This window comes from Chaetodon trifascialis, chromosome 8 (genome assembly GCF_039877785.1).
Source record: "Chaetodon trifascialis isolate fChaTrf1 chromosome 8, fChaTrf1.hap1, whole genome shotgun sequence".
Classification (NCBI taxonomy): Eukaryota; Metazoa; Chordata; class Actinopteri; order Chaetodontiformes; family Chaetodontidae; genus Chaetodon; species Chaetodon trifascialis.
This window is the reverse complement of record NC_092063.1, coordinates 11,463,571-11,491,437: the sequence shown is the minus strand read 5'-3', so window position 1 is coordinate 11,491,437 and position 27,867 is coordinate 11,463,571. Positions and strand designations below refer to the sequence as shown.

The 27,867-nt window shown below is 44.3% G+C and overlaps 1 protein-coding gene across 1 annotated transcript; it reads left to right on the top strand.

Moving 5' to 3' along the window:
- Window positions 1-272: 272 nt before the first annotated feature.
- Window positions 273-27,764, top strand: plcg1 (phospholipase C, gamma 1). Its single transcript, XM_070967722.1, has 33 exons — window positions 273-554; window positions 1,879-2,166; window positions 9,112-9,264; window positions 9,820-9,913; window positions 10,061-10,108; window positions 10,621-10,705; window positions 10,853-10,936; window positions 11,312-11,334; window positions 11,422-11,491; window positions 11,583-11,684; window positions 13,251-13,369; window positions 13,922-14,007; window positions 14,397-14,517; window positions 15,470-15,638; window positions 15,770-15,892; window positions 16,138-16,239; window positions 16,442-16,629; window positions 17,175-17,375; window positions 17,649-17,768; window positions 17,946-18,126; window positions 18,226-18,303; window positions 18,401-18,504; window positions 18,735-18,828; window positions 18,952-19,021; window positions 20,664-20,827; window positions 21,088-21,184; window positions 21,349-21,573; window positions 21,678-21,826; window positions 22,434-22,548; window positions 22,867-23,028; window positions 23,128-23,216; window positions 24,124-24,392; window positions 24,485-27,764. The coding sequence occupies exons 2-33, from the start codon at window positions 1,950-1,952 to the stop codon at window positions 24,525-24,527; spliced, it is 3,945 nt and encodes a 1,314-aa protein (XP_070823823.1). The 5' UTR covers window positions 273-554; window positions 1,879-1,949; the 3' UTR covers window positions 24,528-27,764.
- The last annotated feature ends 103 nt before the right edge of the window (window positions 27,765-27,867 follow it).

Below are 27,867 nucleotides of genomic sequence, written 5' to 3'. Positions count from 1 at the left end.
TTGAGGCTTATACCCATAAAAAATAAATTGAAATAGGATCTGTTACTTTTTATAAAGTTGACAGCAAAAATTATGTAACTCTAATGAAATAAATATTGCTAATGCTGAGGAAGATACAAACTAAACCATATTACAACCGTAACCAGTCTCCTTGTGCCTCCTTCATAAAACAGTGCAACGAGTTCCTCGACACGACTTTTATTATGAAACCCGCAGCGGAAGCCTGGTTTTTGACTCCGGCTCGATTGATACTGCTGGTGGTCGGCTGAGGGGGGTGGAGGGGGGGAAGGGCCTGAGCTGGCTGGATCTGAGAGCAGACAAACTTGCGTAGTCTTACCACGGTCCTCGCTGTCTGTCTGCCTCTCTATGGACGACCGGAGGGGAGAAGGGGAAACGGGGATTGCTGTCGTCGGGACCGCAGCGCCTTTCCAGGGCCTAGCGATGATTTAATCACGGAAAACCAGGGTGTCGGGGGGAAAAAGGAGGAGAAAGCCGAGAGGGGAGAGGAGCAGCCTCAGCCGTTGGAGATGTGCGGTCGGGCCGAGATTGCGGCGGTAGGTACAGCACAGCAGTCCCTGCGACGTGTTGTTTTCCACTTGATTTTTCTCCGCACACTAAGGCGAAAAGAGAAGGGGGAGAAAAGGGCAGAATAGCTGCTGCTACCTGGGCTTTTTTCAGGGGTGAAACCAGCCACCATTCTTCCTTTCGGCCCAGCGAAATGCTAACTCACACCGGCCCCGTTTCCACGCTGTGAAAATATCCAGACGGTTCTTGTTATCCTACTCCGCTGCCATTCGCCACAAGTTGTATTCCCAATAATGCGATGCCTCCTGTGTCCAAAGGAAACTTTGCTTTCCTCTGGGACGGACTGCAGCAGGTTACGGGCCCGTTTTTACTCTTTAAACCCAGTCTGAATGAGATGAAACCACCCCGCTGCTACGTTCAAGGTAAAACCGTGTTGGAGAGAAAGTTCCCCGGCGTCTTCGGCTTCATCAACACGTTTTCAGACTGCAGCTGTCATTTATTTACATCACTGTTAATGATAAGTCACATTCCTGCTCCTGTTAGGATTTAACGGCGTTTCAATCCTGGGAGCAACCACAGCCATATAGAGAAATCAATAACATCACATATGTCATAAATGTTATGCTTTGTCTGCCAACATGTGTCTGTCTTTTCATGGTTATGAGCATTTTTAAACGTGGATGCTGCAGATCAAGCTGTGTGATGCGTTCATGTGGCTGTATGTTGATATATTCCCACAATATGCTCTTATGTTTTAGGTTTGGTGACACGTTTCAAATGTCCCACAGTGTACAAAACATGAAATCTGTCCATATTCACGTCAAACTAAGAACATGTTCATATAACACGGTCTAACATGGACATAACATGTACAACAAATGGAACGTTTTATGTACACGTATAGTTTATTTGAGTGTGTGTGTGTGATTAATGACTATTTGATCCTTGGCAGCATTCAGAAATTAGTTTGAAATGTCACCTTTTTTTTTTTTTTTGGTTGGTAATGCATCTGATAGACAGCCTGAACACTACCAAAGCATTTTAGTGAAATGTAATTTTGGAAATGAGCATGTTCACATTTCACATATACGTCAAAATGAGCAATATTTATGTAAAACATGTATCTCGATGGGAAGGTGAGAGTAAAGAAAATGTGTTTTGATGCTGAAAAGTCAGCTTTTACATATGTGAAGGTGTTTAAACATATACTGCGTAGGAAAGTTTTATTTAAACATAAATCTCCTGACAGCATCGACTCTTCACTGCCCTATAATGTGCATACAACACCGACACACTAGAAGTCCCAGAGGAATTGTTGTTTCATGGGTTTCCCCCCCTCTTCTCCTGCTGTAGGTATCCCTGTCTAGGCCTGGACTGAGCAGATTGTTCTGAGAGGAAACTGACAACAAACAGGGGAAGTGAACATGGCTGGGACCTCGGGCTTCTTTTCCAACGGACCTGTTCCGTGGATGGACAACGACACGGAGATGAACAACCTGTACCGAGACCTGGAGCTGGGCACAGTACTGACACTGTTTTATTCTAAGAAGTCCCAGCGGCCAGAGAGACGGACATTTCAAGTCAAGCTGGAGACCAGGACTATTATCTGGACTCGGGGCACGGACAAAATAGAGGGAGAGAGTGAGTAGACACGAACACCAACACAGCACTGGTTGTAAATGTGCCAGAATTTGTTGGTTTACATACATTCAGAAATATGACATGAAGGTGTTGTGAGCAGCTGGTGAGTGATGTCAGGTAGAATTGGCAAAGTCACTTGCAAAATCCTTTTAGGTTTTAAGAGCGATATAGATGCTTTTCATGGAAGAAAGTTAGGATGAACAAGAATTGGGTATGTGGAAATGAAAGTGAAACAGGAGGCGTTAATTGTTCGTTCTGCAGAGATCGGACAGTTTAATAACAAGACATGCAGCCTCCAAGACCTGCAAAGACAAAGGTCAAGGCATACAACAGTATTACTAAAAACAAAATCCCAGCAGCGTTTCTCAATATCAACATGACATCGTTTATTTCAGCTCTGATTAGTTCCTGAAAGTCCATATTCTGTCTTGCTAAAACTTCCAGGATTTGGTTCATTCACGCGTTTACTGCGTGTTTGTTGAGTTACTTAAAAGTCTGATTATTTGTTTCATTTTATGGCTTTACGACAAATTTTGACAGCGCAGGTGTGAGTCTGTTAAAGGAGCAACCACTGTTGTCCCGCAGTAGATAAATCACATCTCAGACACAAATCCACGGTCAGCTACGAGGAGAAAGTACAATTTCCTGGAATTCTTCTGTCACGTTAGTGGGGATATACTGTAATTTACCAGGTTAATCTTCAACAGAGCAGCGTGCTGACTGAGGACATGCAGACCTTCGGTGAGTCGTTAAGTCTTCTGTCTCTCGGGTAGCAGGATGCCTTGTGCACAGCTGCACTCTGCTCCGGATGCAGCAAAAAGAGCACACACACACAAAAAAGACAGTCGGCTTAGGTTTTTTTCTTTTCTTTTTTTTTTTTAACACGGCAGTATCATCTTCTGTTGCACGAAGGCTTTCATACACACATGAGCTCATAGCTGTCATTTGATACTCTTGGAGAGTTGAAATGGGCCGAGGCGGGTCATTAATGTACAGAAATAGAATATGAGGGTTTTTACTGGAAGTGTGTGATCATTTGGGAACAATTGGCCCGCTGTGTTTACCCCTTATCAATGGCAGCGAGAGAAAGATGCCCATTAACTGTGGAAGCAGCACTCTAGGTGTTTGCTAAATATAAAATGCGGAGAAGGTGTACCTTTTAGTTCCACGATCAAAGTGCATTTTGTAACGCTTTATATTAAGGTGTACATATTCACCTTTAGCTAGTAGCTTATTAGCATACATATTAGTTGCGTATTGGTTCTTTATTAGTCATCATAAAGCACTTGTTAATGCCTTGATGGTTAGGGGTTATTAAGGGTCAGGGTTGTTAGAATTCATAGCAACTTCCTTACTATCAACAACCAGTAATTAGGGGCTTATTGAGAGAAAAGTCTTAGTTAATGACCTAGTAGTTGTAGAATATGATAATATGATAATAATCTGAAGTGAGGCCACTCAGTTTCTCCCCGAGATTGATTTGTGATGCTTGTTTGGTGCACGTAAAGTTGCCCAGCTGATATTTATTGCAGATTGCAGATTCATCATGATATGATGCAATTAGATGTAGGTCTGGCTTGACAAAGCAGGATGTGGTGTTGCAAAAGAAATGGCGGTAACAGGCTGGTTAGAGGCGTAGGCGGGGCATCAACATAAAGATGGGGATACGTGACATTTGTAGTCACAGTTTGCCCAAACTTTACGATTCACACGGGCTGTACATAAGTGCATAGTGTGTTTTGATCCTGGGGAGACTGTTATGAAGCATTACATATGGTACACTCAGTAAATCTCCAGAGTATCACACAGATCATCCTCAGAACTTCTGGTTTCTGGGTATGTTACTGAAAACGAGGGCGTGTAAACATGAATCAGAATCATGCTTGACAGTGACACATCATTTTTCTACTTCACCAACCTGAAGTGAGGGAACTGACAGGCTTCGACATTTACTTCACTGAATGAGCCAGATTTAGGTTGTTTTTATGAATGAGCTTCCGCGTGTGTTTTTACACTCTTAAGCTATGATTTAACTTTGGTGGGGGAAACCTCCCTTCTTGGGTCCAGGAGCATCAGATTCTCTCATGTTTCATTTCAAACAAAGGCACCTAATATGACCACATATACTTTGAGGTGATAGACATTTGACAGCCAGCAGACATTTTTCTATATGTCCACAGTGGACGCAGCCTCTATCTGGTTGTATTAGTTCATGGGTACATGAACATCACAGTACATTTGCTCAATTGAATTTCCTGGAAATATACTGTCACCAGAGCTGGACTGATGTATCAGGCAGGTCATTACATTGGCTGAGTGCAGATACTGTGTATATATATCGGTGTCTGCCAGTATGCACTGTATGTCAACTGATAAATGACAAGAACCAGATACATATTCATTTTTTGTCCACCCAAGAGCTCTGACAATTTGTTTGCCTGCTGTAAAATGTCCCGATCAATACGTATCTTGCTCACAATTCTTAAAAAAACAAACAAAACAAAACAAATGAAAGGGATGCATGTCAAGATAGTTGGTGTTAAAAAAGAAAAAGCGATCATCTGACATGTTGTTTTTTAATATCCCAAATAACCACAGTAGTATTTGCCCCAAAATATCCAGTATTGGTCAGGCTATATATACATATATATCACAATATTGATACCACCCATGTGAAATTACATAAACATTGATGTACATGTTGCCGCTTAAACCAGAAAAGGGAACCGATCAGCGAAATCAGCTGAGCCATAGATCATGTCGTCCGACTTCTTTGGTTGTTTTTACAATCTATTGAGCACCTTAATAGGTTTAAATGTAACAGAGGGAGAGTTTACACCCGGTATTCAAAGGCATTATACGTCTATACACAAATAAACACATATATTATTTCCTTTTCCCAAACTCCATACCCACCTGCGCTTAGTGCTGTCCACTTGTGATCGGACCACCCGGGATCCACCCTAATCTAAACAGGGCCAGATAAAAGTGTTAGCGATAAGTAATGATTCACACAAAATGAGTCTGAATGTGGTTCTGTGTTAATGCATCTTCTCTAATAATAACCCGTGAATCAGCGCTCTGTCCACCATCGCTGCTCGCTGAGCTCTCCCTGCAGGACTAACTCAACCAGTTAACACACAACTGTGACCCCTAACACCGAATGAACTTTGACAGACAAGCCTCCATATGTTTCACACTGCTCTGATTGATGATGGCATGGCACAAGGACTGCAGAACATCTGCACGCGCTCATACATGTCCTGACCCTCTGATCATGTATAGTTCTTATTTGAAGGAGACCTGAAACAAAAGAAAAGCAAAGCAGAAACTGCTTAATTATAGTATCTCAGTTGTGATAATTTGATGCTTTCTTCTGTTTTATATCATTGTTAACTGGATATTTTTGGGCTGTGGACTGTTCATCGGACGAAACAAGACATTGGAAGGTGTCACTTTGAACTCTGGGAAACTGGAATGGACATTTTACCTTGCTGCCTGACGTTTTATAGACTCAATGATTAACTGAGATGACGGTCGGCAGATTAAAAAGCAGCTGCTGGTTGATTATAAATGGAGTGGCGGGCATGGGTATCTGAGGTGTATTCAGGTTTAGGGAGGAGTCTCGCCAGTTATTAAAACAAGATCCTGCCTGCGCGTTATCAGTCATGGTGCTAGATGAGCGCGTGTTGACCGTCAGTTCAATGTCGTCAGCTCCATCCTGGAAATGGCTTCATAAATAGTAAAGCAATCATCAGGTAGTTTTTGTTGTCGGTCTGTGCAAATGTGGGCGGCATTACCTGCACACATCTGCGGAGGCTGTTGTCTCTCTGACCTGCTTTTTCCATGCCTCCCTCGTGCTTTCTCGCCTCAAATGGCTGATGTCATTTTTAGCTTCCTCACCGCTCCTTTTTTTTTTTTTTCTTCAGTTCCACACTTGACTGTCAGCCCAGTTTGTTTATGACAAGTGTGTCAACATGTTAGTCGGACATTATCCCGGAGGCAGCGACACGATCAGAATCTGCTTTTACAGTGTTTATGTCTGGATGAAAACATGTAAAGATCAGGTTGTGGCTGGAAAACAAGCACAGTTCCACAGTCGACTCGCTCCATTTACAGTGTGGCTGGAAAGGGGAACAGACTCCATGTAGCTGCATGACAGTTATTTGTCAGGGGGAAAGTCCTGTGTTTAACTTTATCCAACATGATGTCAAAGGAGCTGATATGGATCAGCTGACGCGTGTGTGCTCACTGAAACGCTGTCACGCTCCGGGCTGCACAGTCGCTCGAAAATTTGATTGCAGTATGAGCAATTTCAGCCGCTCCGGCCTTGTGTTCGATGCGGACAGCATAACTTTTTGTTTGTTCTGGGGTCAGTTGTGTCATTCGGCTGCAACAAATCTTTTCATTATTGATTAATCAGCCAACTGCTTAGTGAGAGGTGCCAGCTATATTTTCCCAAAGATGATGTATTGAAATGTTTTATTTTGTACGACCAACAGTCCAAAACTCAGAGATGTTCAGTTACAAACAGGTATGACAAAGAAAAGAAGCTTTAATCAGAAAATACTTAAATTTTTTGCACCAAAAATGACTAAAACAGTCCATCTATTATCAAAATAGTTGTGCGTTGACTTGTCGTCACAGCTCTAAATGTAAGTCACATCACAGCTGCAATATCCAGCAAAATGCACGCTGACATGATTGTACATCAGCGTTGTGCAGCTCTAGCTTTCCCTCCGTGGCGAAACACAGCTAATGCACTCTGCTCTAATGCATCTAACTAACTGAAGGTGTGATTAGGATTATGAAATTGAACTGCGCGAGTCGTAGGGCTGAGCGTTGATCAAACTGTAGCTGTAGCTCCAAGTATCGAACTGCCAATTTCCAAAAGTTGGCAGCAAAGGAGATCAGATTTGAATCAGAATGTTGACAGTTATCGACTGTGTAAAGGAGGCAGTAGCTCATAATTGTTTTCGTTATTGATTAACCTCTTGATTATAGTTTTATTGTGAATAGCTTAGACTGTAAAATGTCTTATTAATCCTCAGGTTGCTTTGTTTACAGACCAAAAGGTATTTAATTTCTACGCAAATCCTCACCAGTCAGGAACCAGAGGCAGCAAATGTTTGACATTTTTCCTCTGTGAAAGTATTTTTTCTGAAGTGTGTAGACATTTAACATTTGACAGCTTTTTTAAAAACATTTCGGTAAGAATCTTAGAGTGAGATAGCACAAAGTACAATCGGCTAGAAGGTTTGAAGTGTAATCCAGCCCTGGTGAGGAGTGGTGTGGAGGGCTGGAGGAAGTGTGGGAGTGCGTTGCAGGATACCTCCTCTCATCTCCTCTGCTGAGGTTACACCTCTGGCTATCTCTTTATTTCCTGCATCTGTCTGAGGCAGGATCCAAATATTTTGACTCAAACGACTTAAAGTGTTGTCTAACAGATCGGCCTGTCGGAGCGGCCGCGCTCTCAGCGGAAGCCTGCTGGCCCGTTTGGTGGGCGAAATAAACTGAGATATGATGTATGATTAGAGAGCTCGGCTTTAGTGAAATTCAGCACGAGAAGACACTCTTTTTTTTTTTTTAATGCTTGAGAAAAGAACATGCTCACCTATACGCAAGCACAGATGTGGAGTGTAGGCGACAAAAGCACAGGATGTGTGGTTTGAGGGCAGGAAGAGAAGCAGGAGCTGTGTGTGCATGTGTGCGCGTGTGCCTGTGTGTGTGTGTGTGTGTGTGTGTGCGTGTGTGAGTGAGTGTGAGAGAGAGATCTTAAACTTCTCCGAATGCAACGCTGATAGGAACACGTTGAGCTACTTCACAGCCTACGCGCTCGTAAAGTTTCTGACTGCCCATTAATGAAGTCAAGACAAAATCGTACCATTTTTTCAGTTGTGTCATTCCTAAAGATAAACCATGAGGCAATGTTGTGTAAAAGCCCACGCAGGGCTTTTTTTAATCAGTCCAGTGGAGAAAAACTAGATGATATATATAGCGTGTTACTGTATGCAGACTCGATTTGAGCTTGGTTGGGTTCTTAAGTGCTATATCGCTTTCAGATTCCCCGTCTGACGCCCTTTGTGCTGTAAATTATTAAAACCATTCCAAGCTTCTAAAGTCTCACGGTTACCCACGTACAATATGTCTTTGATGTATTTGAAACCTCTATTGCGCGGACCCGGCCGAGTCACATCGCAGACTTGTTTGTGCAACTGGCTCGAGGTCTGCCATTGTCGGATGGCTGATTTGGTTTTGGTTGATTTCAGTGGTGAAAGGTAAACAGGGGTTTATTTGCGGTCGGTAGCTTCACCATCTTCTTCATTTGAAATCCATATCTAACAATACCGTATCAATGGTATGGCTTCACTTGAAGTGTATCTATATGCGGTTGAGGTCGTGGCCTCAGCTTCGCTGTTTTATGTGGTCAGGGGGCTTCAAATACTTGTCCGTGCTGTATGTTTGTGTCTATTCTGGGATGTTAGAGGCAAAAGAAATCAGGTTTATGAAACTAAATTATGAGTAAATGGATTGGAAGACAATTTGGACAAGGTTGGATCGAATTCAGGATGATTATTTATGTACTTTGGGTGGTTTTGTGAAGATATGACCATATTTTATTAGCTTTGTATAGAATTTTGTCATACAAATGAAAATTTCCAAGCAAATTGTGACTGCAAATTGAACAAATGAGTTATTGAAGGTTTTCTTATCCACGTATGAAGCATTTATCTGATGTAAAGCATAATTGTTCAGTGTATTGGACATTATTTTACATCTAACTTTGCATATGGCGACATAAAGTGACATCAGACAACGATCCATATTAATGTCATAATTTTGATTTCAGCTATATCGCCCAGCTCTACTGAGGACACTTTTGTATGTGCAAGGAAATGGCAATTCTGCATTCCTGCTAACTGTCGTATGCGTCTTTCTTTCCAGTTGACATTCGAGAGATCAAAGAGATCCGTCCTGGACAGAAGTCCCGGGACTTTGAGCGCTATGTGGAGGACTCTGCAGCACGGCTGGACCAGGCCCACTGCTTTGTCATCCTGTACGGCACCGAGTTTCGCCTTAAATCGCTCAGCCTGGCAGGTATGCACAGACACCTTCCACGCCTTCACACACAACTAGTGCATTTCTATGTCACATTACCATCATACCAGCCATCACCTTACCCTCAGTGTCTGTCTCTCAGTTTGACTTCTTTGCCACAACATCCTTGTTTAAAGCTTTATAGTCCACCACAAGCTGAAATAGTCTCAAAGTGCAGACCGCATATTTGAAATTCTTCACTGAAATCTAAAGCTGCGTTTTGATCATCGATTAATAGTTTTAGTCACCTTTCATACAAAAATGCTGCTTCCCTTTGTCATATGACACTAACATATTACAGCTTTAGAGTGTTTGACAGACAAAACAAGCTAACTGGAGACAGCATCTTGGCCACTTTTTCACGATTGTCTAACATTTCCTCGCTATTAAGAGCGATTAATCAGTAATGAAAATAATTGGTAAATGCAGCCCCATACACCACAACATGTCTCTAGACCTTGAGTAAGTCAAAACTCCCCACCAAAAAACATATAATGGGAATAAAAAGAAAAGAAAATCCGAAATTATTTCTCCAAATTTTCGATTTTTCCTCAGCAACGTCTGATGAGGAGATGACCATGTGGGTGAAGGGCCTAAACTGGCTTGTGGCCGACACACTGAAGTCTCCGACGCCGCTCCAGATCGAGAGGTAAACGGTGCATACGTGGCTACACATCACATCCAAAGCGGAAGCTATGATAAGGCTCAGCATGTGATGACGAGCCACATTCGCCCATTTTATGTCCTGTTTTACATTAAATCCTCTTAAATCCCTGTTTTGTGTTGTTTTCTCCAGGTGGTTACGTAAGCAGTTCTACGCCGTTGATCGCAACAGAGAAGACAGGTATGTCCGCTCAGTTAAAAGACATAAACGCCAGAGCTGATCAGATCAGACACACAGGAAATAGCTATAATTAGATAGAACTCAATTGGTTGGTGCAGCAGTTGTGCTCCCTTTGTGTAACATGTAGAGCGAGTAGGCTAGCTGCACCAGGCTGGTAGGTGTCAGTGAGAATGCGCTGCTGAGGTGTAGTGAAGGAACTAACCTCTCAGCCACACAACAGCACCTCTTCCTGCAGCAGGAAACAGACTGCAGAGGATGGAGGAGATGTACAAAGATGTTTGTCTGTTACATCCCTGACGAAAGCGCAAGCCTTTGTTACGCTGCAGGGGTATTGTCCTCCCCCGGCCAAAATTCCAGGCTGTGTAGTAAAAGTGAAGCCAGAAAGACTCAGCAGAGCGCAAGGAGCGTGCGTTCGCAGCGTTTCAGCACGTTGGTCGGCGACTTTGCGCTTATTGTGCGTGCCTGTCCGTGTTTGTGTTTGACTTCTCAACAAACCATGTGTATGTGTTTAGGATATCCTGTAAGGATCTGAAGAGCATGCTGAGCCAGGTCAACTACAGGGTGCCCAACATGAGGTTCCTCCGAGAGAAACTTCCGGTAACCTCCTTCTACTTATCGCAGACCCCGCGTTCCCGCTCCATCTCCCTGCCCACTTCCCTTTCAGTATGATGTTGTTGGAGACTAGAGATTTATGATTTGTCGTTAACGGCCCTTTTGCTTTCCCTCGTTTCGCCTGTTTTATAGGACTCGGAGCTGAGGAATGGAGACGTGTCCTTCAGCCAGTTCGCCCAGCTCTATCGTAGCCTCATGTTCGATGCTCAGAAAAACGTAAGTGCAGTCCTTTTATGCATGCACAGAGAGTTCTGTCCCAGCACTTTCATCCCCCATCGCCCCATCTGATGCCCTGCCAAGGCACCCTTCCTCCCCCCATCTGTCTGTTCTCAAATGGCTGCGGGATCAATATGGACCAGTTAAAAACCCACCAAACCCCTCTGGTGGAGGCCATTAGGACACACACACTCACACAGATGAGGAGGCAGGCAGGCAGGCAGGGTGGGGTCAGATTAAATGGATGACCTCAGTGCCCCCCAACGACTAACCACCCAGCCCCCTGCAGGATGTCTGTGTCCATCTACATGACTAGTACGCACACTGAAAGGGCGGCACTTTCATGAAATAACTCAAATGTTCCCTCTCTTTCAGGTGGAGATGCCATTTCTGCAGAGGTAGGTCAAAACTAGACACGCACATGCACAGTGACTGGCTCTCACAGATGTGAGTTCGCTGAGGTGAACCCTCTCTTTCTCTGCCAGGTTCATTGACAGACCAGAGCAGAGGCTCTCCCTGGATGACTTCAAGAGCTTCCTCCTGGAGTCTCAAAAGGTAATGTCTCCAGGGCCTTCGGACATGTAGTTCCTCACAGATTGGTTTCATTTGCACGCCCCAATACATCTTTGTTTGGATGTGAATCCAGGAAATGTGGGCCACAGACAGCAGCAAGGTTCAGGAGTTTATGTTCAGCTACCTGAAAGACCCCCTGAGAGAAGTGGAGCAGCCTTATTTCCACCAAGACGAGGTACCCACACTCTCACCACACCTCCCTCTTCCTTTTCCCCTCTTTTTCTCAATTCTCTTCTCTTTTCTGGGTTTTTCTCACACTAATGGAAAAAATGCAAACTTGTTTTTGTGAGTTATGTTTTCCGATGCCCTCCCCTGTGTTGCCAGCGTGGGTGGGAGATGCTCAGAAATTGACATGGATAGCCATGATCTCGGCCTAAAGCACCTCCTCCCACACAGATAGAAAAGGTTATTGACTGTGGCGCCGCGTGAGAGTTCCGCAGAAAGCGAATGATGCTTTCTGTGGTCGCCATAAAGCTGTGACTGACAAAAGACACGAGGAAGCTGGTGCAAGGCAGCCTACAAGAGATGGTACTGAGTTAGATAGCAGGTGTGCAGGCCATGGACATCAGACTGTAAAAGATAAGATAAAACAAAGGAAGTGTGACCGTTAAAGGTAATGTTGTAGGTTTCAGTTGTCGCCTACATCTCTTATAGCTGTGAGAGGGAATTCAACAGTCATTAAAAAAAAGCTGAGCTGCTGAATCTCTTATATTTGTGATATATTTTTATTTTTTTTTTTCAAAAATCCATCATCACATCAAGTCTGCACACTTTGTGGATGCTGGTCCATAAGCTGATAAAAACACACTCTGTGAGACTAGATTTAAACCTGACATTAATGCTCTTAATGTGATATTATCATGAAATCCTCGACTGATTTTGAGAATATGGGTCGAAATGTTTTTTTTCTTAATTGGATTAAAGTCAACCTTCCCCCACCTTACTTGCTCTGCAGACTGTACCAAACAAATCAAAATGCATATTCTGTATGTGTAAATGATCAGATCTCATTTATTACTAACTTCTGACACTTACATATGTACGAGTTGGCCACCAGACAACTACTGCATGGTTTGCAAATGTAATACACTCTGGTGGTGTTTTGCACAAGCTTGTGTGCCAATACAAATATATCTGCAAGATGCACTGCAAAAATCTGCAGGCGGCTTCATGCAATGAAATGTTATTGAGTGCTTTGAGTATTTGCCTTTTAGGGTTTGAGAGAATGGTGCTGAAACAAAGACACTTCATCACTCAACAATATGGCACAAAATTATTTATTTAGAAGAGTTTTTGTACAGAGACGGACTCGACGATCCGGGTGGTCCAAGGCTGGATCAGATCCTGGCAGCGTGCCCTGCAGGAGGCCTTCTGAGCCTTGCCCAAGCTCACAAACATGTCTCCAACAACCTATTAAAGCCCTGTTCAGCTATGCTCCCAATCTGCAGGGCTGAATTGCTTTGTTACACATGCTTGGAAGGCTTGTTATTATCATTACATTTTACGTCACCATGTCTACATTATATTGCTCCGGATAGAAGTCATCTGCAGAGCAAAGTCTGAAGTCTGTACTCCGAGCAGACTGTCTGGAGCCCTGGAAAAAGTTTGCTTTTTTGACTTTTGCGGACATGATGAATTTAGACAGCCCAAGTCTCTCGTGGACCTCCCAGAAACACATAAGTTGAATCTGCAAGTGCAGCACATTTGACTGATTCTCACTTCTCTCCCCCGTCCTGTGTAGTTCCTGACATACCTGTTCTCCAAAGAGAACACCATCTGGGATTCCTCCCTGGACCAGGTGTGTCCTGAGAATATGAACAACCCCCTGTCCCACTACTGGATCTCCTCTTCGCACAACACGTAAGAATGGAGCCCGAAGCTGTCATGCATACATTTCATTATGTCAGGCTTCTGTCAAGTTCGAGCAGCTGTAATTAGGCCTTGGGAACACTTAAATCTGGCATCCTCTCATGGAAGCCTCTAATCAAAGAGGGCTTTTGAACTGACTTCATACATCAGATAAAAGTGTATTATTTAACAATCTTGTTCCAGAATGAGATCCCACTGTGTATTTTGCAGGAAAATGTATTTTTCCTGCCATTGAAAAGTGTGTGAAAGGCAGTTCAAATGATAACCCTCTGTACTCGATGTGAAACAATACTCATTGGAGCAGCAGAATGAAAACTTCCCATGTTGCTTTGATTAGGTTTGAATTGACCGACTGACTGAGTAAGAAGTGTTTACTCCAGTCAACAAAAGAGGGAGAGAGCCTTTTTTTCACAGCAGTATCAGTGTTTGTGTGAGTGTGTGTCTGTTATTATGTTGCAGTCACTAACATGCAAATCCCTTTTGAAAAACTGGTTAGATGTGTGTTTTTCTGCGCGTACTTTGACGTTACACACTTATTTTTAGCTACCTGACGGGAGACCAGTTTTCCAGTGAGTCGTCCCTGGAGGCGTACGCTCGCTGTCTGAGGATGGGCTGCCGCTGTATTGAATGTGGGTAAAGACACATACACACATTTCACTTTGACCCACGTACAATAAATCACCTCCACTTGACTTTCAACCTTGTAATTAACTCTTATCCCTCACAATTCTACTTTTAATGCAGCCGCCACACCCTTACCCACACACTCGCTGTTACACAACAGTTCCGTACGCTGTCTGGTCTTTGCACCAAACCCTTGTCAAGCAGGTTTCTATGAATAGGACTGGCTTTCAGCAGGTTAAAGAGTCACTTGTCCTCAAACAAAAATAAACAAACATGAACTTGTGCGTCTTCAAGTTTAAAGGTCTTAAATACTGTGCACTTAATCTTTTGTGTGTGGCGTATAGCAGATGAAACGACTGTGCGTGTGTGTCTGTCTGTGTGTGTTTACCTCCAGTGGACTGCTGGGATGGCCCAGATGGAATGCCAGTCATCTACCACGGACACACCCTCACAACAAAAATCAAGTTTTGTGATGTCTTGACCACCATCAAAGAGCATGCCTTCGTCACATCTGAGTGAGTCTCTATGAGCACAAGCCACGCCGTTTCTTGGTGATAAAAGGAAAAATAAATAGGGGTGAAAGATATGACTGAAAATTTATATCAATTTTTTGTTTCTGATTCTACCTCTTTTTCACTCTATTAGCATGTAAGGGAACATATCTTCAGAGGTTAAAAGTGATTTAAAAAAAGATGTTTTTTTGGTCCCCAAATAGGAATGAAAATGAGGTTTGGGCCTACGTGTGGTTTGGAAGGAGTATGTGATAATGTGTAATGTATTAGACAAGGGGGAGGGTTACACGTCGAAACAGCATTCATTTGGCAGAAAACCCGAAGTATATTATGGAAGTACAATAGTCAGTGTACCGCTGAGCATGTCTATCAAGTGCATTGACATATGGCAGCAACAGACACACACACTGACATGGCGCGCAGCAGCAGGAGTTTTCCTGTAACAACAAAACCAGCTGAGCTTGTGTGGCAGTATGAAGTGTGGAGATGATGTTACGTCTGGCTATGTGAGGCTACACAAAAAGCAATGTGAAAAGACACATCCAAGCCGCAAGCTTGCTTTCTGTTGAGTTTCCCTTAAAATTACTCCAGCCTGTGGGGCAGCAATAGCTGCTAGTAGATACATTAGCTGTAGAACAACGCAAAATTCAACAGGCTGACCAGCAGAATGAACATCTGCATCTTCCTCTGCCAGCTCACTGTCCCTCTTCCACTACCTCAGCCATGGAAGTACACCATGATAGTAATGACATAATGAAACATAAATAACACCTGAGATATTGCCTTGCCAATTTTGTATAAAAATATTTGCCTTGCTATGGCAGACTTCACTTTCTTTTGCTTGGAATTATACGTCTATTGAGCCATGTGTAGTAATAATATGTTTATTTAGGGTATCTTAGCCTCAGGAAGCAGACAAGTCCACCTTAAATCCTAATCTGTGCTCCCCTTACAGCTATCCCATCATCCTGTCCATCGAGGACCACTGTAGTATTGTGCAGCAGAGGAATATGGCCACTTTCTTTAAGAAGGTGTTTGGAGACATGCTGCTGACCAAGGCGGTGGATATCGCAGCAGATGGCCTGCCCTCACCCAACCAGCTCAAGAGGAAGATCCTCATCAAGGTCAGGAGCCACCTCGAGAGATCATTTGATCTTTTTATGGCAATTTATTCTGCAGGGAAAAAAAGTATGAATGGATGCTTTGTGTATAGTATTTCTGATTGTCCTTCCTCCTTTCCCTTTATCTGCCACAGCATAAGAAGCTCGCAGAAGGCAGTGCCTACGAGGAGGTGTCCACCTCCACTCCCTACTCAGAGAACGATATCAGCAACTCCATCAAAAATGGCATCCTGTACCTGGAAGACCCCATTAACCATGTAAGCATGTTCATCGTGTGTAAGTGGATTCTGGAAGTTGCATCAGGACAAACGCTCGAGATCTGATGCATGCGATGGCCTTGGCCTCATAAACTGCTTTCCTTTGTCTTTTAGATGATTAAATTCTGCTTGCCTGCTTGGGCCACATTTCAGTGCGACACATGGATCCTCTAAATATTTAATCTAACCATTTGAACTAAGTGTCTCCCTCCCCTCATCCTCTCCCTCGCTCTCTTTCCCCCCAGGAGTGGTACCCTCATTTCTTTGTCCTGACCAGCAGTAAAATCTACTACTCAGAGGAGACCTCCAGTAACCAGGGCAACGATGATGAGGAGGAGCACAGAGAGGTTAGTAGGCCTGATCTGCTGTTGATACTCACAGAGACAAGAGTCGCGAGTCCTGATTTTGAACAGGATCTGTTCACCACCGGGCATTGCGCACAAAATACATGCAGTATAACAAAGACAGCATTTCCTATAGAGATGCACGCTTGTGAAACACCATAGATGCCAGATGACCAACATCTCCCTCTTTTTTCCAATCATCCAGGTGTCCAACGGTATGGACCAGCACGTGACCGAGAAGTGGTTCCACGGGAAGCTGGGCGCGGGGCGGGATGGGCGGCAGATAGCCGAGAGATTACTCTCTGAGTACTGCCTGGAGACCGGAGCTCCTGATGGCTCCTTCCTGGTGCGAGAGAGCGAGACCTTTGTGGGAGACTACACACTGTCTTTCTGGTACTTACTTTTTTTCTTATTCAGGGTCTCTCCACATTTTACTCGGGCTGTACTCAGCTTAGAATTTTGTAAAATGCAATGACAGGAAATGAACATTGAAAGCTGTTTTCTGCATTTAACTGTATGATAATATTGATCATTAATGTAATTTATACATTTACAGTTAGTATTTGATTGGTGTTTTCCATGTTATTTAATTATGATAATTGAATTAACTGAATTATTGCACAACTGTGCGCTTCAGTGGGAAACTCTCCAGTGTGTCGGTAGACCGTACTCACACTGTGTGTTCTGCAGTGTTAACCCGTGCAAATAACAGTGACACGCTGGCAGATAAATCAATGTCAGTCACTCCATCATTGATCGAACAGGCTTGGTCTGAAGTGTGATCATTCACCTTCAGTTACCTTAAAGCTAATCAATCACTGTGCATTACACGCAGTGTACTGTATGGAAACAATGCTGTGACACATCAGTGGGTGGTGTGTTCAAGGTAATCATTATGATCTACAAACAAACTGAACTCTTTCTGTTGTCTCATCCAGGCGCTCGGGGCGGGTGCAGCACTGTCGGATCCACTCGCGTCAGGAGGCGGGCAGCCCCAAGTTCTACCTGACTGACAACCTGGTGTTCGATACGCTCTTTGCCCTGATCAACCACTACCAGCAGGTGGCGCTGCGCTGCAACGAGTTTGAGATGAAGCTGACTGAGCCAGTGCCTCAGACCAATGCTCACGAGAGCAAAGAGTGAGTCTCGTGCAGCGTTCGTACAGATTGTAAAGAATGTAAAATTATGAAGCACAGAGGACCTTCAGTGATGTACATTCTGTCAGTATTTAGCTTTTAGGGGGTAACATCTCATTCAGTTAACTGTTTGCCTCTCTAAATAACATTTTATTACTGCAGTTTGCATTGTAGACTGCTAGCTGACTCCCTCACCTCGAACGAAGAAGAGGTGTGAAGTGACAAAGCTGTCCTGTCTTCATGTGCTGCCTGTTCATGTTTTGATGTTCGTCCCAGGTGGTACCACGCAAACCTCTCCAGGAGCCATGCAGAGAACATGCTGATGAGGGTTCCTCGTGACGGGGCTTTCCTTGTGAGAAAGAGAGCGGAGCCCAACTCGTTTGCCATTTCCTTCAGGTAACATCCTAATTAATGTACATCTAGCTTCACTCTAACATACAAGGATGAGGGAAGCAACAGGCAGATGGTTATAAATCCCAGAAATCTCTGCATTATGTTCACAATTAGTTTCTTAGAATAACTGATTCAAATGGATGCAAAGTCATTGATATTATGTCTGTGGTTTCTCTACAGGGCCGAGGGAAAGATAAAGCACTGTCGTGTGCAGCAGGAGGGTCAGACCGTCGTACTGGGCACCTCGGAGTTTGACAGCCTAGTAGATCTCATCAGCTACTATGAGAAGCACCCTCTGTACCGCAAAATGAAGCTGCGCTATCCCATCAATGAGGACACACTGGAGAAGATAGGCACTGCTGTGAGTACCACTGTACAATCAATGGCACACTCAGTACACTGTAAAATCCCCTGTAGATTAGTGAATAGGCTTATTAACGCACACTCTGTCGGCCAATAGGAGCCAGACTACGGGTCGCTGTACGAGGGCAGGAATCCAGGCTTTTACGTGGAGGCCAACCAGATGCCAACATTTAAGGTGAGTTCACTTGTAGTTAATTTCTGTACCACTGTGCATGAAAAAAGGTGAAGACGGTGAACATTCACACCAAATTTCTTCTGTCTTATCTTTGCAGTGCACGGTGAGAGCCATGTACGAGTATAAAGCCCAGAGAGACGATGAGCTCTCCTTCACTAAGAACGCTATCATCTCTAACGTGGACAAACAGGAAGGAGGATGGTGAGTGACCTGCGCAACATTAATTCAGGAAGTAGCTCTTAATTATCCATTTGGACAAATCCTATTTGTGCCGGTGGAAAGAGTGAAGGCTTATGACAGGGTGAATTATGCAGGATGGGACTATGTTAGAATATCGACCGGATGTTGGCATCACATTCTAAATATTTAGAAAACCACATCCTCACCACATCTCTTCTAATCTTTTCTTTTTTTCTCTCTCTCTCTCTCAGGTGGAAGGGTGACTGTGGAGGGAAGAAGCAGCTGTGGTTTCCTGCCAACTACGTGGAGGAGATCAGTCCGTCAGCGGCGGAGCCTGACAGAACTGTGAGGGTCAAACCTGCAAACCGTGTTCGGGTCCACTGTTATAGAGATACATGTGCAGTGTGGATTATGGCTTCAGCATGACTGTCAACTCCTTTCCTAATGCTCCTCTTTTGTGTCAAGCAGGAGATGACAGAGAACAGCCCTCTGGGAGATCTGCTGAGAGGAAGTGTGGACGTGTCTTCCTGTCAGATTGGTGAGTGGCCCCTCCACTTCCTGTTCGACTCTGTGCTGCAGGGCTGCAGAGCAGGCAGTCACCTTGCCACAGGGCAACCTCCTTTTCTGACTGTCACATGCATGCACACGTAGTCTTTGTCCTCTTTGTTTTTAATTGCAAAAGGACACAGTCACCACTTTCTTTACTGTCATTTTTGTCGGTTATCAGGCTCTTGTATTATGAATTCTTCACTTGGTTTTATTATTACTGTTGCTTTTCTCACAGCTCTGTATCTGGTATTTTATTGACATCCTCTAGTTCAGTCAATACACACCCATTAGTGTTGGCACATGCTGTCATGCATTGTTGTGGCCTCTGCTAAACAGTTAATACCTGAGCCTGTCTCTCTGCCTTTGGGTGACTCTTAGGCTCCATCTAGTGGTAGTATAGGAAAGCTCTATCTATATTTTTGTTAACACTTGGTTGCACGGCTTCCTTCACATGAGTGGCGCAGAATTGCACTGGTTGAAGCCATTGTTTTCCTATGGGGAAAGTGATGACGCTGAACATTGAGTCAGGGCTGCTGTTTGTGTTCCCGCTGAGCTCAAAGTGCAAATGACCTGAACTTTTTGACCCTGTTGCCCTCTGACCTTTTCTAAAGCACGTCCAATCAGATTACAGCCAACTAGGAAGTTTGAAATCAGAGAAAACTTCTATTAGTTTCCAGATTAATTTGGCTTTTCTTTTCATGAGTTTGACAGTTGAATTGATGTAAAACCAAGTTTGTGTCCAAACCCAGCAATGAGTGAAGCGCAGACCAGTCGGCGTACCTCTCTCCATATCTGCCACTGTTCCTATTTGGTGTTTTTTATTTCTCCAGAATTTCATGTTCTTGCTATTTTGTTGACATTTGATGTCATTTTCATTTATGCATTTTAATTGAAATCATCTCACATTTTGACTTTTTGGATGCTGGCACATTCTGGTCAGTGGCTGGATAAAAACTGTTTGAGTTAAACCCTCAGAACCCCACAACCTGCTGTGTGAAAGGCACAGACATTACACCATTGATCGTAACCAGAAACTGTAAAAATAGAAATTATCATTGGATATCCGACGGTCCTGGAACCAATCAACATACCAAAGCTTCTGCAAGGCTAAATAACCAAACCTATGCTTAAAATAGTGGTACTTCATCAAAATCACTTTATTTTATGTTTCTCATTTAGAATTTTGCCATTTGCACCAACCAAATCCAAAAAAACCATTAAGCTCCGCACTCCTCAGTGCAACTGGCACGCCTTGAATGAATTTCTATGTGACAAAAAATTCAGTGAAAATGGGCTGCAGGCTGTGGAGAGGAGAGGCTGAAAATGCCCAGTGGTTAGAGATTGAAAAATGTATAGCATGTGGACACCCCCCACCCCTACCTTTTATAACTGTATTTTACTGCACATAAGACATTTTTAGTTCAACCTACTTCTAGCCATGTACTGCTTCCATAGAGGTGCTGCACTTATATACTGCAGTGAAAAACGAGCCCTCAGTGAGTGAAAAATGTGACAGACTGAGAAACTGCATCGGGTGCGGAGGGATAAATGGGACAGTAAACTTGTATTTGTCCTCCCCATTCCTATTTTTTCTGCCATTTTTCTAACCCTTCTCTTGATTTTCTTCTCAGTTGTACGTCCTGAAGGGAAGGGCAGCAGGCCGCATGTCTTCTCCCTGGTGCCGAATGCCTCCATGCGGACAGGCCCGGTGCTGGACGTCGCTGCCAACAACCAAGAAGAACTCAAGGAATGGATGTTCAAGATCCGTGAGGTTACCATGACATCAGAGGCCAAGGTGAAGACACATGTCACGCAGCTGATGGAAAATGCAGACCAGGACTCATGCCATGCTCGTGCTTTACCCTATAATACCCATAACATGTATTTAGGAAACACTGAGCAGTGAGCACATACATTCACACCTGGCAGCTGTAGTTGTTGAAGGGAGGAAAAGCTTCAGGCTAGCGTTAGCATTAGTCAAACTTTACTTTGTAAGAATACAAACTGAAAAGTGATGTGTGGTACTGTTGGTAAACTCTGTGTCCCTGTGCCCAGCTGGAGGAGGGGAAGATGATGGAGAGGAGGAAGAAGATTGCACTGGAACTATCCGACCTGGTCATCTACTGTAGGCCCGTGCCGTTCGATGAAGACAGTAAGGATTATGCACCTTTATTGGGCTGTGAACATGCAGTTTAATACACACAGGAGCAGAGATGTGACTGATTGCATACCTGTGACATAATACAAATGGGCACATGTCCAGCATCAGTACAGGAAGGTCAGGTCTGTCTTGTCTTGTTTCTTTGCCTTCTTTAGAGATTGGCACAGAGCGGGCCTGTTTCCGTGACATGTCATCCTTCCCCGAGACCAAGGCTGAAAAGTACGTCAACAAGATCAAGGGGAAGAAGTTCTTGCAGTACAATCGACTGCAGCTGTCCAGGATCTACCCCAGAGGCCAGAGGCTAGACTCCTCAAACTACGACCCTCTGCCCATGTGGCTCTGCGGGTCCCAGCTGGTAGCGCTCAACTTCCAGACAGCAGGTATCTGTCTATCTTCTCCTCTGAACAGATGGAAACAGCATAGAAGACATGTTGTTTTACACTCCCCACATCTCTTTTTTTTCCTCTTCCCTCCCTGCCTGCAGACAAGCCCATGCAGATGAACCAGGCTCTGTTCATGTTGAACGGAAGGAGCGGCTACGTCCTTCAGCCGCCCATCATGAGGGACGACAGCTTCGATCCCTTCGACAGACATACGTTACGAGGCCTCGAACAAGTCACTCTAGAGATAGAGGTACAGCAAAGTGAGGGTTGGGCTGTGTGTATGCGTGTGTGATGCCACAGTGGAGAGGTTTTCAAACTATGAGGTGTGCCAGCAACACAGTCAGCTGCTGTGACACACAATTCAGGGAGGCCAGTTAGGCCAGGTACTTCCAATCCCTTTGTGTGTCAAGCTCTACTTCTTCCAGTCAGTTCTCCAAATCTGAAAACACAGACACGATGCACACATTTTTAGAATCAGTGACACTTGCACTTCCCAAGTATATCATTATCATTGAGTGTCATAAATAAACGTCCGTAAATCAGCTTAGAAATTATCATAATTGCAGAACTTGCCTGAGAATCTTGCCGTTTTTAGGTTTTCTTCAGCATCAGAGTGATCCAGTCACAGTTGTCTGTGCAGTCATGGATACATTACAAACAGGAACTGCTAATAGCTACTCCAGCATGCTTTTAATGGTGCCAATTTGCCAAATTATCTATAAATACAGGCTAAAAAATGGGATTCAGACTGTCAGACTGTGTTAACTCGGCCATAAAGTATGTCTTTGTATTTGCATGTTGAGTGAGGTGAGAAGATCCAAAGGCGTAACCTTTGTTCCTCTTCTTCTCTTCTGAAGGTTTTGGGTGCCCGGCACCTGCCCAAGCACGGGCGTGGCATAGTTTGCCCTCTGATCGAGATCGAGGTGTGCGGGGCAGAATACGACAGCGCCAAGCAAAAGACTGATTCAGAAGGTGAGTGCTGCTCTAATTTTAACAATAGGTGTGTCAAACAGTGAAGTGATACTGTGCCAGAATCAAAGGAATGAGTCGCTACTGTTTACTTAATACATTACCCTAGTGTAATTTCCTGTCTGCTCCAAGAAAAACAGGAAGTTGTACAAACAACCAAGCCATGTGTGGGAATACAAAGAGAAAACACTGGATGTAGTTCTGGCTCAGGTTTTATGCTCTGGTTTTAGCCAAAGAAGAAGCATTGCAGTGCATGTTTAATTGTTGCAATACATATCATACATTACTAATCTTTTTTTTGTTTCGTTTTGTCTCTTCCAGCTGATAACGGTCTGAACCCTACGTGGCCCCGAAAGCCATTCCAGTTCACAGTGTGCAACTCTGCCTTTGCCTTCCTGCGCTTTGTGGTTTATGAAATCGACATGTTCAGTGACCAAAATTTCCTGGCTCAGGCCACATTCCCCATTCACAGCCTCAAGACAGGTACACACAGCAGTAATGACGTGCTCAGTAACGTGCTGACTGAAATGACATGAAACAGGTGCTTGAATAAAAGCTGTTTGTGTCTCTGTGTGACCTCAGGTTACCGGTCAGTACCTCTGAAGAACAGCTACAATGAGGATCTGGAGTTGGCATCTCTGTTAGTCCACATGGACATCATGAGAGGCAGGGTGAGCCACTGTTCTTTACTCAGGCTTCCCTTAAACAAAACACAACAGGCACCAAAAAAACATGGCAGAGAAAAGCAGCCCAACCTGACAAATTACGATTTTTGTGGTCCTAACATGTCCCTGATGTGTGCTTAGTTATATATCGTAATGAGAGCACATGCACATCGTAGTTGTTGGATAGGCGTGGTAACTTCCTGGAGTCTCTGCTGGCAACCTCACAGACTTCTAAGAGAAGGTACTGCGCCCATCCAGGAAATTATCTGACATGTAAGAACATGTAAATCTGCAAATGTCGGTTTACGCTTCGGTTTATGTACAGATGAAACAAATCAGATATAAGGTGTGAATTGGAGATGCCCGTAGGTGGATTTTGTCATTTTTGGACAGAGTCGGGCTTGCTGTTTCCACTTGTTTCCAGTCTCGATGCTAAGTTAAGCTAACCAGCTGCTGGGGCCATGTGTTTCACAAAGTGCTGAACCTCGCTCCATCCTCGCTTGTGAACGACTGAGCCTTTCACACCCAATCATGATACTGTCACCTGTTACCAATGAACCTGTTTACCTGTGGAATCTTCCAAACAGGTGTTTTTAGAGCATACCACAACTTTCGCAGTCTTTAGTTGCTCCTGTCCCAACTTGTTTGAAATGTTTTGCTGGCATCAAATTCAGAACAAGCAGTTATTTACAAAACTCAATCAGGATCGCACCACGCGGACATGAGTGCAGTATCGATCTTCTCATCTAACTCTCTGCAAAAAAAAAGAAAAAAGAAGAAGAACTGCCCCCCTTTAAAATGAGCCTGTATGTTAATTCTGTAGGAAACGATCATGAGCTTATATTTAAGTAAAACCGCGAGCAGCCTCTGGAGTCGACACTTTGAATCATCTCTCTCCTCCTCGTTCTCTCAGGATGAAAACGGAGAGGTTCTGAGCCCATTCCTTGCAATCGGGGCCACGCCGACGTCGGCGTCTGCCCAAGCAGGCCGGGAACGTCTGGGCGATTTGAGCTCAGTGTCTTCGACTTCCTCCAACACGTCTCCTCTGCCCCAGTCGCCGGCCCAGGCCATGGCCTACCGGGGTAGGGAGGGCTCCTTCGAGTCCCGCTACCAGTCGCCTCTCGATGACCTCAGGGTGTCCCAGGAGGCACTGCTGGACCACATGGACCCACAGAACAGAAGGTAAAGGTGTGGCGTGCTGCTTTTTCACGGTGCAGTGAGTTTTGCAGCCGCAGAAGGTTCCAGACATCCCCCTGTCTTTGTCTTTACCTCAGGATGTTGCGGAGGACCAGAGTGGGTGGAGAGAACCGTGTCTAAGTCCAAGCCAATCAGGACGCATTTCTGTTGCACCCCCCCCCCCTTCCCCTTCCCACCGTGCCCCTCCTCACCCAGTCGCCTCTCCCCGTACTGATGATGTCACTGACTGCTGTGAACACTGTTTCCATGGAAACGCCCACCACCGCTTTGGCCTACATTTCAGGCAGCTCTCTCTCCCTCCATTCTCCAACCCCCCCCCACCTCTCCCTCCCTCCCTCCTTCTCTCCCCTCCCTGCCGCCCAGCCTCCTCACCGCTCGCCTGACGAGAAGGAGGGACTCGGACATAAGAGGAGAGAGGGGGGTGGGGGGCGCTGAGAGGAAGCTGACCGCTGCAGACAGGAAGAAGAAACGGACGTTCACAGGAGAACAAAAAGAAGGCTGAAAAAGTTCCAGCTCTGGACTGGCGTTTCGCGGGGCGGGTTGTCCTCTTGTGTTTTAGGTGTGCACAACATGCTTAGTCTGGAGGCTAAGACGAGGGAAAGAGAGAGTTCTAAAAGGTATCAGTTTGAAACTGTTTCCCCATTAAGTTTTTTTGCTCTTCTCTATTTGGCGTATATGAATATATGTATTTATTCCTGCTGTGCTGTTGGCCAGAGAACAGCAGCTGACCTGCTCTCAAAGAGCTCCTGTCTCCATGTTTTTAATTATTATAATTATTTAAACCTTTAAACATTCATAATGTGACTTTTTTTTTTCTTTTTTTTTTAATGTATATGTGTAAAACACGAGGGCTCTCTACGGCTATTTTAACGTCTCTCTCTTCATTGTGGAGGAAATTATGCGCCTCCAGTCTAGCTCACACCCTAAACCTGGAGGAATATTTCATTCTTTCTGGGTTTTGTTGTTTTTTTGTTTTTTTTCTCTCGAAGGCATCAGGAAGAAGTCATAGCCTGTTTGTGTTGGAAGCAGTGAGAGAGCGGACAGCATCATGTGTTATGTCTGAATACGCAAACACGCGCAAACACGCAGGCTTTTTTTAATTTCTAACTCACATTCCTAAAAACTGCGCATCATTCCATTGTCCTGCATCGCAGGCGCCTTCACGAGCCAGTCTGACACATTCAAACTTGTGTCTCCCTCGACAGTCTTACTCCTCAGTGATCACGTCTGTCGGGTATCCGCCACCACAGCGTGATTCAGCAGGATCAGGGATACATGTCGACCCCTAAGAGGTTGCAGTCTGAGTGAGAATGATGATTGTGTTCACGTTGTCGATTCGTGCTTGTATCATCTGCCGACAGGTTTGTGGGCCATTTTAATGGCAGCACAGTAATCAAGGGATGATTCATAGGGCTGCAACGTTACGCCTAAAATGACGATACTGTTAAATCTGCCGGACAATGTGATCATTTTTCAGAATAACAAAGTGGTTTGAGGTACACGATTATGTACTCACATTTGGAAACAATTTGATTTACAGGGAACTTTGGGAAGTCTCAAATCTGTCGGCGTAACACGCTATAATTATGGAAAGTAAGATTGTAAAGCAGTGACACGATTAACTTTGCAGTCCTGTGTTTCCTTAATTAATTATTGAATATTTCAGAGATTTTCTTATTTTTTTCTTACATTTCAAGTTTTAATCAAAGTTACAGCCCCTTAATTCAGTGTTTTTAATTAGCTGAGCACAACTACTCCCATAACAACTCTCTGACTACAGTGGATATATAAACTGTCCGTGTTTTAACTCAGTGTGTTTTAGTTCCAACGGTCGTCTCTTCTGAGGGGTTTTGTGGATCTAAACAAAGGCGTTTCACTACAGCAACCATTATTTGTCGACATTTGTACAATAGGAGTTCTCCGTGTTTGAAAAGAAATGCAGTCTTGTTGACCAGCAGTGACCAAGTGGAGGTTTGCATTGCCAGTGGAAAGAAAACACACCATGTGCTCTGTCTGCTGGTACTTTTCGCCGCATCACATAAGGGAACTTCTGTGTTCGTGCTGCCGTGGTGTCCTGGGGAGTTTTGTCACAGCACCAAGCTGCTTCCCAGGAACCAGTGAGGATTTTAAGTTACACTGCCGTGATATACAGTTCAATTGTCACTGCCCATGAATTTCTTTGTAATGAAATTGCAGACTTTGTGTGGCTGACGCTGTGCACGCCCGCCACAGTTCGTCATTCCCATCTTTGGACTCTAATCCTGGCTTCTGTTCGTTAACGTTTGTCTCACTTGGTAATTAAGGCCTCTCTTGAAGTAAATGTCGATGCTCTGAAGCGTGCACGGAGTTCTCATTTCCTGCGTTTGTGGTGTCAGAGCGTGTTTGGGAGGATCAGGTCGAGTCGACGCTTCAGACTTTATTGTCGCTGTGTTTCTGTGGCTGATGGATGACAAGGTGCCCGGGGGGAAGGGGGTCGTAGAGGTCTGTCGTCTGGGCCTTCAGTGAGGCCAGACGGGGCTCGTATATAACCAATGGTGTTATCTTTCCAGGTTTGTATCAGAAACAGTGTTTTCTTCTGCTCGTATGTGATGACTATATGATGTTAACTCAGTATTCTCACTCAGTGTTTGACCACTGAGACACACCTAAAGCCATATGGTATGATTTAAGTTAAGGTAAAAGCAGGGACAGGAGGGAATACTTGTGGTCGCAACTCAATTTCTTTTTTTTTTTTTTTGCATCTTGTGTTTGCACCCAATATTAATCCCAAAACTCCCCCACATTACTTTTTTTTCCCTCCATCACTTGGTCGATGAATGGTCTTTGGAGAGCTCTCCCTCCAATGCTGCATTACTCTTATGGCTGACCTGTCTGCTACTGTCTACGTGCCTCCATCTGTATACACATCACATTAAAGCCACATCATTCACCTCCCTAGCCGGGCTTAAAGCACCTGCACAGCCATGGCACACCCACACAGGTGTTGTCACTTATTTTGAGTGATGGGACCTCCTCCCAGCACTGTGTGAGCATGTGTGACGGACATGTCCAACACTTTATTGTTCACGTTGTTGTACCTGTTATGATGGGACACTGTAAATGCCCATGAACCTGTAAAGAGGGCTTATCTAGCAGAGTAACTACGAGCATCCCTGTGGGTGTGCAGGGCCCTTAAGTGTCATTTGTTTTTGCTTCTTTTTCCTCCGATCTTGTCCGTTTTGTTACTGATGGTCTCATTTACAAACGCCTTTCTGTAATGTGCCTAAACTATGGAGAGGAAAAGTATTCATTTTAATTTTGCCTTTCATATGAAACATATTCAAGCCTGAAAAGTAAATAAAATACTTACTACTTTATACTAATTTGTCTTGTTTTCTCTGCATCAAAATTGGATTTGATGTTGTTCAGGCGAGTGCATTTATTTTCTGTTCATGTTCACTGTAATTGCAACAGGAAAAAA

Excerpts from the sequence above, each read along its gene's own strand:
- plcg1 (XM_070967722.1), top strand. The coding sequence starts at position 1,950 with ATGGCTGGGACCTCGGGCTTCTTTTCCAACGGACCTGTTCCGTGGATG. Across the intron at positions 10,109-10,620 it reads GATCGCAACAGAGAAGACAG|GATATCCTGTAAGGATCTGA; the intron begins GTATGTCCGCTC and ends GTATGTGTTTAG. Across the intron at positions 18,505-18,734 it reads GACAAACAGGAAGGAGGATG|GTGGAAGGGTGACTGTGGAG; the intron begins GTGAGTGACCTG and ends TCTCTCTCTCAG.